At 56.6% G+C, this 15,774-nt stretch overlaps 1 protein-coding gene across 1 annotated transcript in view; it reads right to left on the bottom strand.

The window, feature by feature from the left end:
- API5 (apoptosis inhibitor 5) overlaps positions 1-5,241 on the bottom strand; it is a 29,078-nt gene extending 23,837 nt beyond the window's left edge. Inside the window, exon 1 of the mRNA XM_068166840.1 lies at positions 5,063-5,241. Within this exon, the coding sequence (XP_068022941.1) occupies positions 5,063-5,131 (69 nt within the window). The 5' untranslated portion in view covers positions 5,132-5,241. The remainder of the gene's footprint in view (positions 1-5,062) is intronic.
- Between the last annotated feature and the right edge of the window lie 10,533 nt (positions 5,242-15,774).

Genomic DNA, 15,774 nt, shown 5'->3' with positions numbered 1-15,774 from the left:
TGGCAGCCTGACCTCAGTGCCAGGGAAAGTGATGGAGCAGATTATCCTGGGGGCAATAACTGCACACCTGAAGGGTGGCCAAGGGCTCAGGTCCAGCCAGCATGGATTCAGGAAGGGCAGCTCCTGCCTGACCAACCAGATCTCCTTCCATGCCCAGGTGACTGCCTGGTGGATGTGGGGCAGGCTGTGGATGGAGTCTGCCTGGGCTGCAGCAAGGCCTTGGACACCATCCCCCACAGCAACCTCCTGGCCAAGCTGTCAGCCCCTGGCTGGGACAGCAGCACTCTGAGCTGGGTTAGGAACTGGCTGGAGGCTGAGCCCAGAGAGTGGTGGTGAATGGTGCCACAGCCAGCTGGCAGCCAGGCCCCAGTGGTGTGCCCCAGGGATCAGCGCTGGGCCCTGTGCTCTTTAACATCTTCATTGATGATGTGGATGAGGGGATTGAGTCAGTCATCAGCAAGTTTGCAGATAACACCAAGCTGGGAGCAGATGTTGGTCAGTGAGAGGGCTGAAGGGCTCTGCAGAGGGACCTCGACTAACTGGACAAATGGGCAGAGGCCAAGAGGATGGCATTCAACAAGTCCAAGTGCTGGGTGCTGCACTTTGGCCACAGCAACCCCAGGCAGAGCGACAGGCTGGGACCAGAGTGGCTGAGAGCTCCCAAACAGAGGGGGACCTGGGGGTGCTGGTTGACAGCCACCTGAATATGAGCCAGCAGTGTGCCCAGGTGGCCAAGAAGGCCAAGGGCATCCTGGCCTGCATCAGGAACAGTGTGGCCAGCAGGAGCAGGGAAGTCATTGTGCCCTGTGATCAGCACTGGTTAGGCCACACCTTGAGTCCTGGGCCCAGTTCTGGGCCCCTCAGTTTAAGAAGGACATTGAGACACTTGAAGGTGTCCAGAGAAGGGCAACAAGGCTGGGGAGAGGCCTTGAGCACAGCCCTGTGAGGAGAGGCTGAGGGAGCTGGGGTTGCTTAGCCTGGAGAAGAGGAGGCTCAGGGGAGACCTCATTGCTCTCTCCAACTCCCTGAAGGGAGGTTGTAGCCAGCTGGGGGTTGGTCTCTTCTCCCAGGCAGCCAGCACCAGAACAAGAGGACACAGTCTCAAGCTGTGCCAGGGGAGGTTCAGGCTGGAGGTGAGGAGAAAATTCTTCACTGAGAGAGTCATTCATCATTGGGATGTGCTGCCCAGGGAGGTGGTGGAGTCCCCATCCCTGGAGGTGTTCAAGAGGGGATTGGATGTGGCACTTGGTGCCATGGTCTGGTCATGAGGTCTGTGTTGATAGGTTGGACTCCATGATCCTCGAGGTCTCTTCCAACCTTAGTGATACTGTGATGCTGTGATACTCTCGTTGTTTCCAAACAACAGCCATACTTCTCCTCATCCTCAGTGTTTCTGTACTGAGAAGGTGACTACAGTTTTCTGTGTGGAGAGCCCAGATGGGCAAGAGTGTTACAGAGAGAATCAGTGGGGTACAACAGCTGGAGAAGCATTACTGGTGGCTTCCCAGAATGCCAACACTGGAGCTGTCAAATGAAAGCATGAAATGAGAGGTTCAGAGGAGAGAACTCCCTCACACAAAGTTTAGTGAGCAAAGGGAAGCCCTGGCCACAGAATGTCAGTGTACCAGAAATACAACCAGCTGAGAAAAGCACCAGGAAAGTTTACTGAAGAGCAATCCATGCAAGAGCCACCAATTACAGCAGTGCTGCCTCTGGCTCTGGAAGCTGGAGACAGGCAAAGCTGGGAGAATGTAGCAGGAATCGTGGCTCTAGGCTTGCCTTGGGAGGCTCTGACACATCTGCTGCTGATCCCTGTCACAGGCTGGGGTTTCCTACCTGCTCCACAGGTTTTTTCCTACCCCAGATGGCCATTCCCATCTTAAAAGAAGCAACCCATAATAGTCAAAATGATGATGGACTAGGTATGTCCACTGCCACTTTGATGGACATCTCCTCCTCCCAGATCCCAACATTTAACTGCCTTCCTCCAGCTGACTCTGAGATGATGTTTGTGTTGGACTCTGTATCTCACCAGGGCACAATTACACCTGCACAGGAAAGAGACTTCAAGGGAAAAGAAAACCTTTCTCTTCCAAAGCAAAAGGAAAAACAGCACAAGCAAACAAACAAACCAAAGAAACCAAATAACCACCACATTATCTCTTCTCTTACAGCCCTTTCCCAGTTACCTTGCACAGTAGTAGCCAGCTTAAAACACCCTGCCAGGTACGTGCAAAGCTACTTCCTACTTATGCCTATGATGATCTGCTGCTTTTTCAGCCTACATCAGCTGAGAAACCAGTGTCAGCCAGCCCTCAGGGCCCTGCTGGTGACCAGTGTCAGCCAGCCCTCAGGGCCCTGCTGGTGACCAGTGTCAGCCAGCCCTCAGGGCCCTGCTGGTGACCAGTGTCAGCCAACCCTCAGGGCCCTGCTGGTGACCAGTGTCAGCCAGCCCTCAGGGCCCTGCTGGTGACCAGTGTCAGCCAACCCTCAGGGGGCTGCTGGTGACCAGTGTCAGCCAGCCCTCAGGGCCCTGCTGGTGACCAGTGTCAGCCAGCCCTCAGGGCCCTGCTGGTGACCAGTGTCAGCCAACCCTCAGGGGGCTGCTGGTGACCAGTGTCAGCCAGCCCTCAGGGCCCTGCTGGTGACCAGTGTCAGCCAGCCCTCAGGGGGCTGCTGGTGACCAGTGTCAGCCAGCCCTCAGGGGCTGCTGGTGACCAGTGTCAGCCAACCCTCAGGGGCTGCTGGTGACCAGTGTCAGCCAACCCTCAGGGGGCTGCTGGTGACCAGTGTCAGCCAGCCCTCAGGGGCTGCTGGTGACCAGTGTCAGCCAGCCCTCAGGGCCCTGCTGGTGACCAGTGTCAGCCAGCCCTCAGGGCCCTGCTGGTGACCAGTGTCAGCCAGCCCTCAGGGGGCTGCTGGTGACCAGTGTCAGCCAACCCTCAGGGGGCTGCAGGTGACCAGTGTCAGCCAGCCCTCAGGGGGCTGCTGGTGACCAGTGTCAGCCAACCCTCAGGGCCCTGCTGGTGACCAGTGTCAGCCAGCCCTCAGGGCCCTGCTGGTGACCAGTGTCAGCCAGCCCTCAGGGCCCTGCTGGTGACCAGTGTCAGCCAGCCCTCAGGGGGCTGCTGGTGACCAGTGTCAGCCAACCCTCAGGGGGCTGCTGGTGACCAGTGTCAGCCAGCCCTCAGGGCCCTGCTGGTGACCAGTGTCAGCCAGCCCTCAGGGCCCTGCTGGTGACCAGTGTCAGCCAGCCCTCAGGGCCCTGCTGGTGACCAGTGTCAGCCAGCCCTCAGGGGCTGCTGGTGACCAGTGTCAGCCAACCCTCAGGGGCTGCTGGTGACCAGTGTCAGCCAGCCCTCAGGGGGCTGCTGGTGACCAGTGTCAGCCAACCCTCAGGGGGCTGCTGGTGACCAGTGTCAGCCAGCCCTCAGGGCCCTGCTGGTGACCAGTGTCAGCCAGCCCTCAGGGCCCTGCTGGTGACCAGTGTCAGCCAGCCCTCAGGGGGCTGCTGGTGACCAGTGTCAGCCAACCCTCAGGGGGCTGCTGGTGACCAGTGTCAGCCAGCCCTCAGGGCCCTGCTGGTGACCAGTGTCAGCCAACCCTCAGGGCCCTGCTGGTGACCAGTGTCAGCCAGCCCTCAGGGCCCTGCTGGTGACCAGTGTCAGCCAACCCTCAGGGGCTGCTGGTGACCAGTGTCAGCCAGCCCTCAGGGCCCTGCTGGTGACCAGTGTCAGCCAGCCCTCAGGGCCCTGCTGGTGACCAGTGTCAGCCAGCCCTCAGGGCCCTGCTGGTGACCAGTGTCAGCCAACCCTCAGGGGGCTGCTGGTGACCAGTGTCAGCCAGCCCTCAGGGCCCTGCTGGTGACCAGTGTCAGCCAGCCCTCAGGGCCCTGCTGGTGACCAGTGTCAGCCAGCCCTCAGGGCCCTGCTGGTGACCAGTGTCAGCCAGCCCTCAGGGGCTGCTGGTGACCAGTGTCAGCCAACCCTCAGGGGCTGCTGGTGACCAGTGTCAGCCAGCCCTCAGGGGGCTGCTGGTGACCAGTGTCAGCCAACCCTCAGGGGGCTGCTGGTGACCAGTGTCAGCCAGCCCTCAGGGCCCTGCTGGTGACCAGTGTCAGCCAGCCCTCAGGGCCCTGCTGGTGACCAGTGTCAGCCAGCCCTCAGGGGGCTGCTGGTGACCAGTGTCAGCCAACCCTCAGGGGGCTGCTGGTGACCAGTGTCAGCCAGCCCTCAGGGCCCTGCTGGTGACCAGTGTCAGCCAACCCTCAGGGCCCTGCTGGTGACCAGTGTCAGCCAACCCTCAGGGCCCTGCTGGTGACCAGTGTCAGCCAACCCTCAGGGGCTGCTGGTGACCAGTGTCAGCCAGCCCTCAGGGCCCTGCTGGTGACCAGTGTCAGCCAGCCCTCAGGGGGCTGCTGGTGACCAGTGTCAGCCAGCCCTCAGGGGGCTGCTGGTGACCAGTGTCAGCCAGCCCTCAGGGCCCTGCAGGTGATACACGCAGTCCTCCTCCACTTTTTAATTCAACAACAACAGATCCGGCCAGAATTCTGCAGGCAAGCATCTGCTCTGGAGCGAGGCCTTAGAGCAGTTCTCCTCCAACTCCAGCAGCCTTCTTCCTCCCCTCAGGAGCCTTTTCGCTGGCCAGGAGCTCTCCGGACCTGCGCTGGGTCCGATCTGCGCTACCAGCGTCTTCTCCAAGGCCTCAATCCGCCAGGCTAAACTCCCCGCCCCCACGCAAGCCCCCCAAAACCCGCCCAGCCTGACTCCAGCTCATACCTAGCTAACACCCGCCACTCCACGTTTAAAGAAGAGCTGTGGGCAGCAGGAGGAGGCTACAAAAGCAGCGGGAACCGCTGCAGCGCCCCCGCAGAAGGGCCGGCGCCAGGCGCCTCTCTGCCGGCCCCCTTCCCCGCGCCGTGTGGAATCTACGCCACGGCCGCCCCCTCCCGCCCGTGCGCCGGCCGCCCCGCCTCAGCCCCGGGCTCCCCGCCGCAGCGGCGCCGCCGCGCTACTCCAGCCCGAGGCCTACTGAGGCCTTGTAGGCCGCAACCACGCCGTACCTGTCCCGCCGTCTCGGTGGCGTCCGCCAAGATCCCGTAGTTGCGGTAGAGCTCCTCCACGGTGGGCATGGTGCGGCGGAGAAGGGGCAGAAACCGCCGCTGACAACCGAGGCCGCCGCTGCCGAGGCCGCCGCTGCTGCTGCCGACGCCGCTGCCGCCGCCGCTACCGCTCGGGCCGCCGCCGTCAGCACCAGCGAGGCGAGGCTGCAGAGCGGAGCTGGTGAGCGCGCCTGGCGCAGCGCCCTCAAGCGGCTGGCGGTGGAAGTGCAGGGCAGGGTGGAAGGGCAGGGCAGGCAGGGTGGAAGGGCAGGGCAGGCAGGGTGGAAGGCCAGGGCACGGTGGAAGCAGTGCAGGGCACGGTGGAAGCAGTGCAGGGCACGGTGGAAGAAGGGCAGGGCAGGGTGGAAGAGCAGGGCAGGGTGGAAGAAGGGCAGGGCAGGGTGGAAGAAGGGTAGGGCAGGGTGGAAGCAGTGCAGGGCAGGGTGGAAGGGCAGGGCAGGGTGGAAGAAGGGCAGGACAGGGTGGAAGAAGGGCAGGGGAGGGTGGAAGAAGGGCAGGGCAGGGTGGAAGTAGGGCAGGGCAGGGTGGAAGTAGGGCAGGGTGGAAGGGCAGGACAGGGTGGAAGTAGGGCAGGGCAGGGTGGAAGGACAGGGCAGGGTGGAAGAAGGGCAGGGCAGGGTTGAAGGGCAGGGCTGGGCGGAAGGAGGGCAGGGCAGGGTGGAAGAAGTGCAGGGTAGGGTGGAAGGGCAGGGCAGGGTGGAAGAAGGGCAGGGTAGTGCAGGGTGGAAGTGGACAGCAGGGTGGAAGGGCAGGGCAGGGTGGCAGGCCGGGAGGCAGCACGGGTGAGGCAGCCCTACCCGCACCCTTCTTATCTCCCAGCGCGTGGGTCTTGGAGACCGAAGGAGCACAGCGGGTGTTAAACGGCTTCTGAATGGAAACACAAGTGCCCCGGCCCTTTCTGAATACGATAATGCCCCTGGACAATGGGCATGGGTGGGAAAAAGGTCAGGGAATCCTCAAATCGTTGTAGGCTGGAAAAGACCTTGAAGATCATCAAGTCCAACTGTTAAGCCAGCACTGCCAAATCCACCACTCAGCCATGCCCCTTAGCACCACATCTCTACTGCTTTCCAATGGCTGCAAGGATGGCTATGCCACCACTGCCCTGGGCAACCTGTACTGACTCAGAGAAAGACAAGAGACTCAGCAAGTTTCTTGTAGAATAAACCTTTATTTAGAACCAAACCAGGTTGGAAGAGACCTTCAAGATCATCGCGTCCAACCCATCAACCAATCCAACCCACCCAAACAGCTAACCCATGGCACCAAGCACCCCATCAAGTCTCCTCCTGAACACCTCCAGTGATGGTGACTCCACCACCTCCCCAGGCAGCCCATTCCAATGGGCAATCACTCTCTCTGTATAGAACTTCTTCCTAATATCCAACCTGAACCTCCCCTGGCACAGCCTGAGACTGTGTCCTCTTGTTCTGGTACTGGGTACCTGGGAGAAGAGACCAACATCCGCCTGTCTACAACCTCCCTTCAGGTAGTTGTAGAGAGTGATAAGGTCACCCCTGAGTCTCCTCTTCTCCAGGCTGAGCAACCCCAGCTCCCTCAGTCTTTCCTCATAGGGCTTGTATGATGCTTCTACCGCAGCGCTGGGCACAAGCTGCCCTGTCTCTGCCGGCCTAGTGAGGATCTCTCCACAAGACCTGTGTGTCTTCAGACAGGGCTGCCCAGAGCCCATCCGGGCCCACGGGGGACCTGCCTGTGGACCCTCTGCTCTAGCTCACCCAGGGCAGGCCCAGAAAGCCTCCCAGGACCCAGAGCTGGCAAGCTGCTCCTGCAGGGAGGCCCCCACACAGCTCCTGCTGCCCCAGGAGACACAAACCCGCTGCATGCCCCTCGCTGGCTGGGACACGGCCCTGGAGATGCCCAGTCCTGCAGTGCTGGCTTCAGCTCTGGAGTCCTCATCAGAGCACAGCCATGGAGACATGGAGCTGCTGGACTGGAGCTTGAGGAGGCCACAAAAATGATGAGCTGTGAGACCGGGCCGAGAGAGCTGAGCTTGTTCAGCCTGGATGTGAGAAACTGGTTGTAATAGAGAAGGCTCCACAGAGACCTTCTGGTGGCCTTTTGATACTTAAAGAGGCTGCAGAAAGCTGGGGACAGACTTGTGAGCTGGGCCTGTTGTGACAGGACAAGGCAGGATGGTTTGAAACTAAAAAGGAAACTGTGAGAAACGAGCTCACTGCTACATTTTAAATCTAAGCAGTTCATTGTCAAATAAAGGCCAAGAGCGCTGGGCGCAGAGCAGATCAGCCAAGAGCGTCATAACCACACGAGCTGAGCTGAGATAGACGTCAACCTTGCACATATTTAGAAGAAACCTTTATTTATTTAGAATAAACCAAACCAGGTTGGAGGAGACCTTCAAGATCATCGTGTCCAACCCATCAACCAATCCAACACCACCTAAACAGCTAACCCATGGCACCAAGCACCCCATCAAGTCTCCTCCTGAACAATTCCAATGACGGCCACTCCACCACCTCCCCGGGCAGCCCATTCCAATGGGCAATCACTCTCTCTGTATAGAACTTCTTCCTAACATCCAACCTAAACCTCCCCTGGTGCAGCCTGAGACTGTGTCCTCTTGTTCTGGTACTGGCTGCCTGGGAGAAGAGACCATCATCAGCCTGTCTACAACCTCCCTTCAGGTAGTTGTAGAGAGTGATAAGGTCACCCCTGAGTCTCCTCTTATTCCTGTGTCTGAATCCCTGTGCCTCTCCCCAGCATGCTCCCACCCCTCAGTCCCAGTCCTGCCTGTGGTCGGGGCCGGGACAGTGCTTGCACTCGTGACCTCCTTACTCCCAGCCTGCCAGTCTCCCACGCCTGGCTCCCCCCCATTTCTCTCCCAGCACACATCCTACACAGCACAGACTACACCCAGCCCAAGCTTCGAGCCCCGCCGGCACACGCTGGCGCCCACTTTGCCCTTATGAAATCCAAATAGAACCATTTCTCACAAGAGATTCAGACTTCTCTAAGCAGTCCCTCCCCAGCCTTCCTGTGGGTCCTCTGCAGGTATTGAAATGCAGCTCTAAGGTCTCCCTGGAGCCTTCTCTTCTCCCAGCCTGTCCCTACAGCAAAGCTGCTCCAGCCCCCTGATCATTTTTCTGGCCCTCCTCTGGGCCCTCTCCATCAGGTCCATGTCCTTCCTGATTTGGGGGCTACACAGCTGGACACAGCACTGCAGGTGAGGTCTCATCAGAGCAGAGGGGCAGGATCCCCTCTTTCCATCTCTGGCAACACTGCTTTGGATGCAGTCCAGGCTGCCATTGGCCTTCAAGTGCCCATTGCTGCCTCATGTCCAGCTTCTCACCCACCATCACCCCCAAGTCCTTCTCAGCAGGGCTGCTCTCAATCTTACATTCCTCCAGCCTGGACTGATATCAAGGATTGCCCCAGCCCAGCTGCAGGACCTTGCACTTTGCCTGATTGAACCTCCTAAGAGCCTTCTCAGCCTGCCTCTCCAGCCTGTCCCTCTGGATGGCTCCCATCCTTCAGAAAGCACCAAACTGCTTTCTTCACATCAACGTTCAGGCACATTTCTCTCCTTAGCTCTGACCGTGGTCAGCTGGAGCTTTACAGCAAGTAACAGTGACAAAGAGAGGAGAGAGAAGTGCCACCTTTCTCAGCATGAGAGAAGCAGCAGCAGCAGCTTGCAGGCAAAATGCTTAGTACAGATCTTAGAGAGGTTCAGACACTTTACTCATATTTAAAAGAATTCAAATACCTGCAGGCATATTGCTCCAATTTATTAAACACCAACATATCTAAATGAAGTGCTGTGCAATCCTCACACTACAGATGGAGCTCTGTACTCAGAGCAGGGGCTTTGGAAATCAGTAATTCTTACTGACCTTAAACACAGAGCTACAAGGAAACACTGGCATTTAGTACAAAAGTACTTTAAGCTCTTGGGAGACCCAACCTCAAATACTGTGGCCAGTGATGGTGCCCCCAGCAATGTTCTCCACAGCCAGCTCATGAACAGGAGTACTCATGGACTCATGGACTAGGAGTACTCAGCAGGGCTGAGGAGGAGAAGCTGTCCTGCAAGTGGTGACCACATTCTCCAGGGTGACGCAGCTGCAGGGCCTTGCAAAGGAAGCTCCCAGTTGTTTCACTCTGCCAGTACTGCCTGCAGCCAGCCACAATGGCCAGACAGGCCCCTGAGGTGAGGGCTTCCTGTGCATTTGGGTGGGCACCATGGTGGATCTCAGCCCAGGAAGAACTCCTCCAGGAGCCCCCTCTCCCCACTTGAGATGTGGGGCTGTGCCCCAGGGCTGTCACACGGGTGTGCAGGGTGCTCTGTGACATGACAGAGCCCTGCTGTGCTGCAGGGGAGACAGCAGAGCTGCAGCAAGGGCACTGCTCCAGCACTGCCAGCAGCAGCAGTGGCAGCTGCATCAGTAGTAAGCACAACATGGGGAAGGCTCAGCAGGCCAGGTCCCTCACCCTTCTCCTGCTCCTGGTAGCCTTGTCAGGCTGGGAGGTTGAGGCTGTGCCTTGGCAAAGGCAGGGATCAGGTAGGTGGGCAGGTGACTGCTGCTCACCCAAGACAACTGGCATTAGCTGCCCTGCAGATCTGAAGTGTCTTGGAAGATCTTCTGGGAGCTTCCCTGTTGTACTTGTCCACAGCCAGGGCTGCAGGTGATAGAGACCCAGCATCACAGCTGGTTTCTGGGGCTGACACTCAAAGAGGTGTTGGGAGGGTGATGGCGTTTGGCAGCTTTTGAGAGCTGCCAGCTCAAAACCCAAATGGAAGTGAGTGGGATAACTCTCTTGTGGGTGAAGAACATCACCCTGCTATGTGTGTGCTGCGTCAGTGCGATCCCCTCAGGGTTCTGCTGTTGGCTTCACAGTCTCACAGTCTCACCAAGGTTGGAAGAGACCTCAAAGATCATCGAGTCCAACCTGTCACCACTGACCTCATGACCAGACCATGGCACCAAGTGCCACATCCAATCCCCTCTTGAACACCTCCAGGGATGGGGACTCCACCACCTCCCTGGGCAGCACAGCCCAATGGCTAACAACTCTCTCAGTGAAGAACTTTCTCCTCACCTCCAGCCTAAACTTTGCCTGGCACAGCTTGAGACTGTGTCCTCTTGTTCTGGTGCTGGGTGCCTGGGAGAAGAGACCAACTCCCTCCTGGCTACAACCTCTCCTCAGGGAGTTGTAGAATAGAATAGAATAGAATAGAATAGAATAGAATAGAATAGAATATTACATTTCGGAAAGCATGCACGGACTCTGTGTTGGTGAAGCAGGAATCGTTTATTGGTACAGAACAAGCAGCTTATATAGGAAAAATCAAGCAGGGTAAGCAATTCCCTGACATTCTTACACCACTGCTGCTAATTGAGTTTTCTCCTTTGATATGCAGCTGTCCATTGTTATCTGCATCCCATATCAGGTTGATATTCTCCAGCACGGAGGCAAGTGTCCTCCTGCCTGGCACTTCAGGTTGTTTACCAGGTCAGCCCTTCTTTATCATCAAGCCATCCTTCCAGTATCAGTGGCCTGTTGTACTTTCTTGTCCTAAAACCTTCCATAGATACTTTCTGCTTTCCTACAAGAATAGAATAGAATAGAATAGAATAGAATAGAATAGAATAGAATAGAATAGAATAGAATAGAATAGACCAGAGCAGCTTGGAAGAGACCTTCAAGATCATCGAGTCCAACCCATCATCCAACACCACCTAATCAACTAACCCATGGCACCAAGCACCCCATCAAGTCTCCTCCTGAACACCTCCAGGGATGGGGACTCCACCACCTCCCCGGGCAGCCCATTCCAATGGGCAATCACTCTCTCTGTGTAGAACTTCTTCCTAACATCCAACCTAAACCTCCCCTGGCACAGCCTGAGACTGTGTCCTCTTGTTCTGGTGCTGGCTGCCTGGGAGAAGAGACCAACCCCCACCTGTCTACAACCACCCTTCAAGGAGTTGGAGAGAGCAATGAGGTCTCCCCTGAGCCTCCTCTTCTCCAGGCTAAGCAACCCCAGCTCCCTCAGCCTCTCCTCACAGGGCTGTGCCTCTCCCCAGCTTTGTTGCCCTTCTCTGGACACCTTCAAGTGTCTCGATGTCCTTCTAAAACTGAGGGGCCCAGAACTGGACACAGGACTCAAGGTGTGGCCTAACCAGTGCTGAGTCCTGGGGCAGAACGACTTCCCTGCTCCTGCTGGCCACACTGTTCCTGATGCAGGCCAGGATGCCATTGGCCTTCTTGGCCACCTGGGCACACTGCTGGCTCATGTTTAGGTGGCTGTCAGTCAGCATCCCCAGGTCCCTTTCTGTTTGGCAGCTCTCAGCCACTCTGACCCCAGCCTGTAGCTCTGCATGGGGTTGCTGTGGCCAAAGTGCAGCACCCAGTACTTGAATTTGTTGAATGCCATCCTGTTGGACTCTGCCCACCTGTCCAGTCAGTTGAGGTCCCTCTGCAGAGCTCTCCTGTCCTCTGACTGACCAAAATCTGCTCCCATCTTGGTGTTATCTGCAAAGTTGCTGATGACTGACTCAATCCCCTCATCCAGATCATCAATGAAGATGTTAAAGAGCACAGGGCCCAGCACACCACTGGTGCATGGCCACCAGCTGGCTGTGGCACCATTCACCACCACTCTCTGGGCTCAGCCTCCAGCCAGTTCCTAACCCAGCTCAGAGTGCTGCTGTCCCAGCCAGGGGCTGACAGCTTGGCCAGGAGGTTGCTGTGGGGGATGGTGGCAAAGGCCTTGCTGAGGTCCAGGTAGACTCCATCCACAGCCTGCCCCACATCCACCAGGCAGTCACCTGGGCATGGAAGGAGATCAGGTTGGTCAGGCAGGAGCTGCCCTTCCTAAATCCATGCTGGCTGGACCTGAGCCCTTGGCCACCCTTCAGGTGCAGTTATTGCCCCCAGGATAATCTGCTCCATCATTTTCCCTGGCACTGAGGTCAGGCTGCCAGGCCTGGAGTTTCCAGATTCCTCCATCCAACCCTTCTGTGGATGGGGACCACACTGGCCAGTTTCCAGTCCTCTGGGACCTCTCCCGTGAGGCAGGACTGGAGGAAAATGATGGAGAGTGGCTCGGCAGCTCATCTGCCAGCTCTCTCAGCACCCTAGGATGGATCCCATCTGGTCCCATGGACTTGTGAGTGTCCAAGTGGCTCAGCAGGTCCCAAACCAATTCCTCATGGATTTGAGGGGTACTGCACTGCTCCCTGACCCCATCGCCCAGCTCAGGAGGCCACTTGTCCTGAACTCCTGCTTTGCTGTTAAACATTGAGGCAAAGAAGGTGTTCAGGACCTCAGCCATTTCCTCATCTTCAGTCACAGTGTTCCACTCCAGGTCCAATAAGGAGTGCAGGTTCTTCTGCCCTTCTTTTTGATGTTAACGTGTTTGTAACAATGTTTTTTATTGTGTCTCACAGAGGTGTTCAGCTTAAGTTCCAACTGGGCCTTTGCCTCTCTAATGTTTTTCCTACATAATCTAACAACTTCCTTAAACTTATCAGGAGAAGCCTTCCCCTCCTTCCAAAGGTGATACAGCCTCTTTTTTCCCCTTAATCCCTCCAGGAGCTGCTTGCTCATCCAGGCCGGTCGCCTTCCCCGCCGGCTCATCTTTCGGCACGTGGGAACTGCCAGTTCCTGTGCCTTCAAGAGCTCCTCTTTGAAGTAGCTCCAACCATCCTGGACCCCTCAGTTCTTGAGGGTTGATACCCAGGGAACTTTACAAAGAAGTTTCTTAAACAGGCTGCAGTTTGCCCTCCTGCAGTCCAAGGTGAAGGTTCTGTTGGTGCTCCTCCCTAGCTCCCTGCATATTGAAAACTTCACTGTCTCGTGGTCACTGCACCCTAGGCAGCCTCCCACGATCACATCTCCCACCAGCCCTTCCCTATTGCAGAACAGCAGGTCAAGCAGAGCCTGTCCCCTGGTGGGCTCACTTAACAGCTGTGTCAGGAAGCTGTCCTCCATTCACTCCAGGAATCTTCTGGACTGCCTCCTCCCTGCTGAATTAAGTTCCCAGCAGATATCTGGCAGGTTGAAGTCACCCACAAGGACAAGATCTGATGATCTTGAGACAGCCACCAGTTGCTTGTAGAACACTTCATCAGCCTCCTCATCCTGGTTGGGTGGTCTGTAACAGATTCCAATCAGGATGTCAGATTTGTTAGGCTGCCCTCTCATTTTAACCCACAGGCTCTCAATTCCCTCATCTTCCACCTCAAGTTGTGTGGCAGAGAGTGAGTCCCTAATATACAGAGCCACCCCTCCTCCTCTTCTCCCTCTCCTGTCTCTCCTAAAGAGCCTGTAACCCCCCAGTGCAGCACTCCAATCCTGGGTGCTGTCCCACCAAGTTTCTGAGATGGTGACTATATCATAGTCACCCTGATGGATCAGGACCTCCAGCTCCTCTTGCTTATTGCCCAGGCTGTGTGCATTGGTGTACATGCATTGCAGCTGGGCTCCCAACTTCTCAATTGACCCTGCCTTGTGCCCTACTCTTTCCTCTGCAGAGGGACTGATATCCTCACCCACCCCCTTCAGACCTAGTTTAAAGCCCTTCTAATGAGCCCTGCCAATCTGTAGGACAGATCTGGGTGCCTGAGGTCTAAAATGCCTTGAACTGGTTTACTTCTAGCTCAGATCCTGGTGTCTGAGGTCTAAAATGCCTTGAACTGGTTCTCTTCTAGCCCAGATCCTGGTGTCTGATGTCTAAAATCAATGAATTGGTTCTCTTCTAGGACCGATCCTGGTGCATGAGGGCTAAAATCACTGAACTGGTTCTCTTCTAGTGTGGATCCTGGTGTCTGAGGTCTAAAACCACTGAATTGATTGTCTTCTAGATCACATCCTTGTGCCAGAGATCTAAAATCCCTTGAACTGGTTCTCTGCTAGGCCAGATCCTGGTGCCTGAGGGCTGAAAAGACTGAAATTATTCTCTTCTAGTCCAGATCATGGTGCCTGACATCAAAAATCACGGAGCTGGTTCTCTTCTAGCCACATCATGGTGCCTGTCATCTAAAATCACTGAACTGGTTCATGCAGGCTCAGCCACCATGGGTTTAGGAAGGGCAGATCCTGCCTGACCAACCTGATCTCCTTCCATGCCCAGGTGACTGCCTGGTGGATGTGGGGCAGGCTGTGGATGGAGTCTGCCTGGACCTCAGCAAGGCCTTTGCCACCATCCCCCACAGCAACCTTCTGGCCAAGCTGTCAGCCCCTGGCTGGGACAGCAGCACTCTGAGCTGGGTTAGGAACTGGCTGGAGGCTGAGCCCAGAGAGTGGTGGTGAATGGTGCCACAGCCAGCTGGCAGCCAGGCACCAGTGGTGTGCCCCAGGGATCAGTGCTGGGCCCTGTGCTCTTTAACATCTTGATTGATGATCTGGAGGAGGGGATGGAGTCCAGCATCAGTAAATGTGCAGACGACACCAAGCTGGGGGCAGGAGTTGATCTGCTGGAGGGTAGAGAGGCTCTGCAGAGGGACCTTGCCAGGCTGGGGCAGATGGGCAGAGGCCAAGGGCAGGAGATTGAACACATCCAAGTGCCAGGTGCTGCACATTGGCCACAACAACCCCATGCAGAGCTACAGGCTGGGGTCAGAGTGGCTGAGAGCAGCCAGGCAGAGAGAGACCTGGGGGTGCTGGTTGATGGTAGGCTGAACATGAGCCTGCAGTGTGCCCAGGCAGCCAAGAGGGCCAATGGCATCCTGCCTGCATCAGGAAGAGTGTGGCCAGCAGGAGCAGGGAGGTCATTGTGCCCTGTGCTCAGCACTGGTTAGGCCACACCTTGAGTCCTGTGTCCAGTTCTGGGCTCCTCAGGTTAGGAAGGAGGTTGACTTGCTTGAATGAGTCCAGAGAAGGGCAAGAAAGCTGGGGAGGGGTCTGGAGCACAGCCCTGTGAGGAGAGGCTGAGGGAGCTGGGGTTTGCTTAGCCTGGAGAAGAGGAGACTCAGGGGTGACCTTATTGCTCTCTCCAACTCCCTGAAGGGAGGTTGTAGACAGGCAGAGGGTTGGTCTCTTCTCCCAGGCAGCCAGCACCAGAACAAGAGGACACAGTCTCAAGCTGTGCCAGGGGAGGCTCAGGCTGGAGGTGAGGAGGAAGTTTTACACAGAGAAAGTGATTGCCCATTGGAATGTGCTGCCCAAGGAGGTGGTGGAGTCCCCATCCCTGGAGGTGTTCAGGAGGAGACTTGACGGGGTGCTTGGTGCCATGGGTTAGTTGTTTAGGTGGTGTTGGGTGATAGGTTGGACACGACGATCTTGAAGGTCTCTTCCAACCTGGTCTATTCTATTCTATTCTATTCTATTCTATTCTATTCTATTCTATTCTATGCCAGATCCTGGTGCCTGAGGTCTAAAATCCCTTGAATTGGTTCTCTTCTAGTCCAGATCCTGGTGCCTGACATCAAAAATCTCTTGAAGTGCTTCTCTTCTAGGACAGGCCCCGGTACCTGCGCTCCAAAATCACCAAACTGGTTCACTTCTAGGCCTTCCTGAGCATGCATCTTCTTTGTGGTAGGGGTCACAGATGAGGCAGGGGAGGTCCTTCTCCTGTGTTTTTGGAGAACCACATAGTCTCACACAAGTACAGCTGCAACACAGGACTTACCTAAGGTAAACATTCTATGGCTCCTGAGAAAGTTGGCATG

This window comes from Melanerpes formicivorus, unplaced genomic scaffold (genome assembly GCF_026170545.1).
Source record: "Melanerpes formicivorus ecotype bairdi unplaced genomic scaffold, bMelFor1.0.p_v2 SCAF_108, whole genome shotgun sequence".
Lineage (NCBI taxonomy): Eukaryota > Metazoa > Chordata > Aves > Piciformes > Picidae > Melanerpes > Melanerpes formicivorus.
The sequence above is the reverse complement of the archived record's forward strand: the minus strand, read 5'-3'. Positions and strand labels throughout refer to the sequence as shown.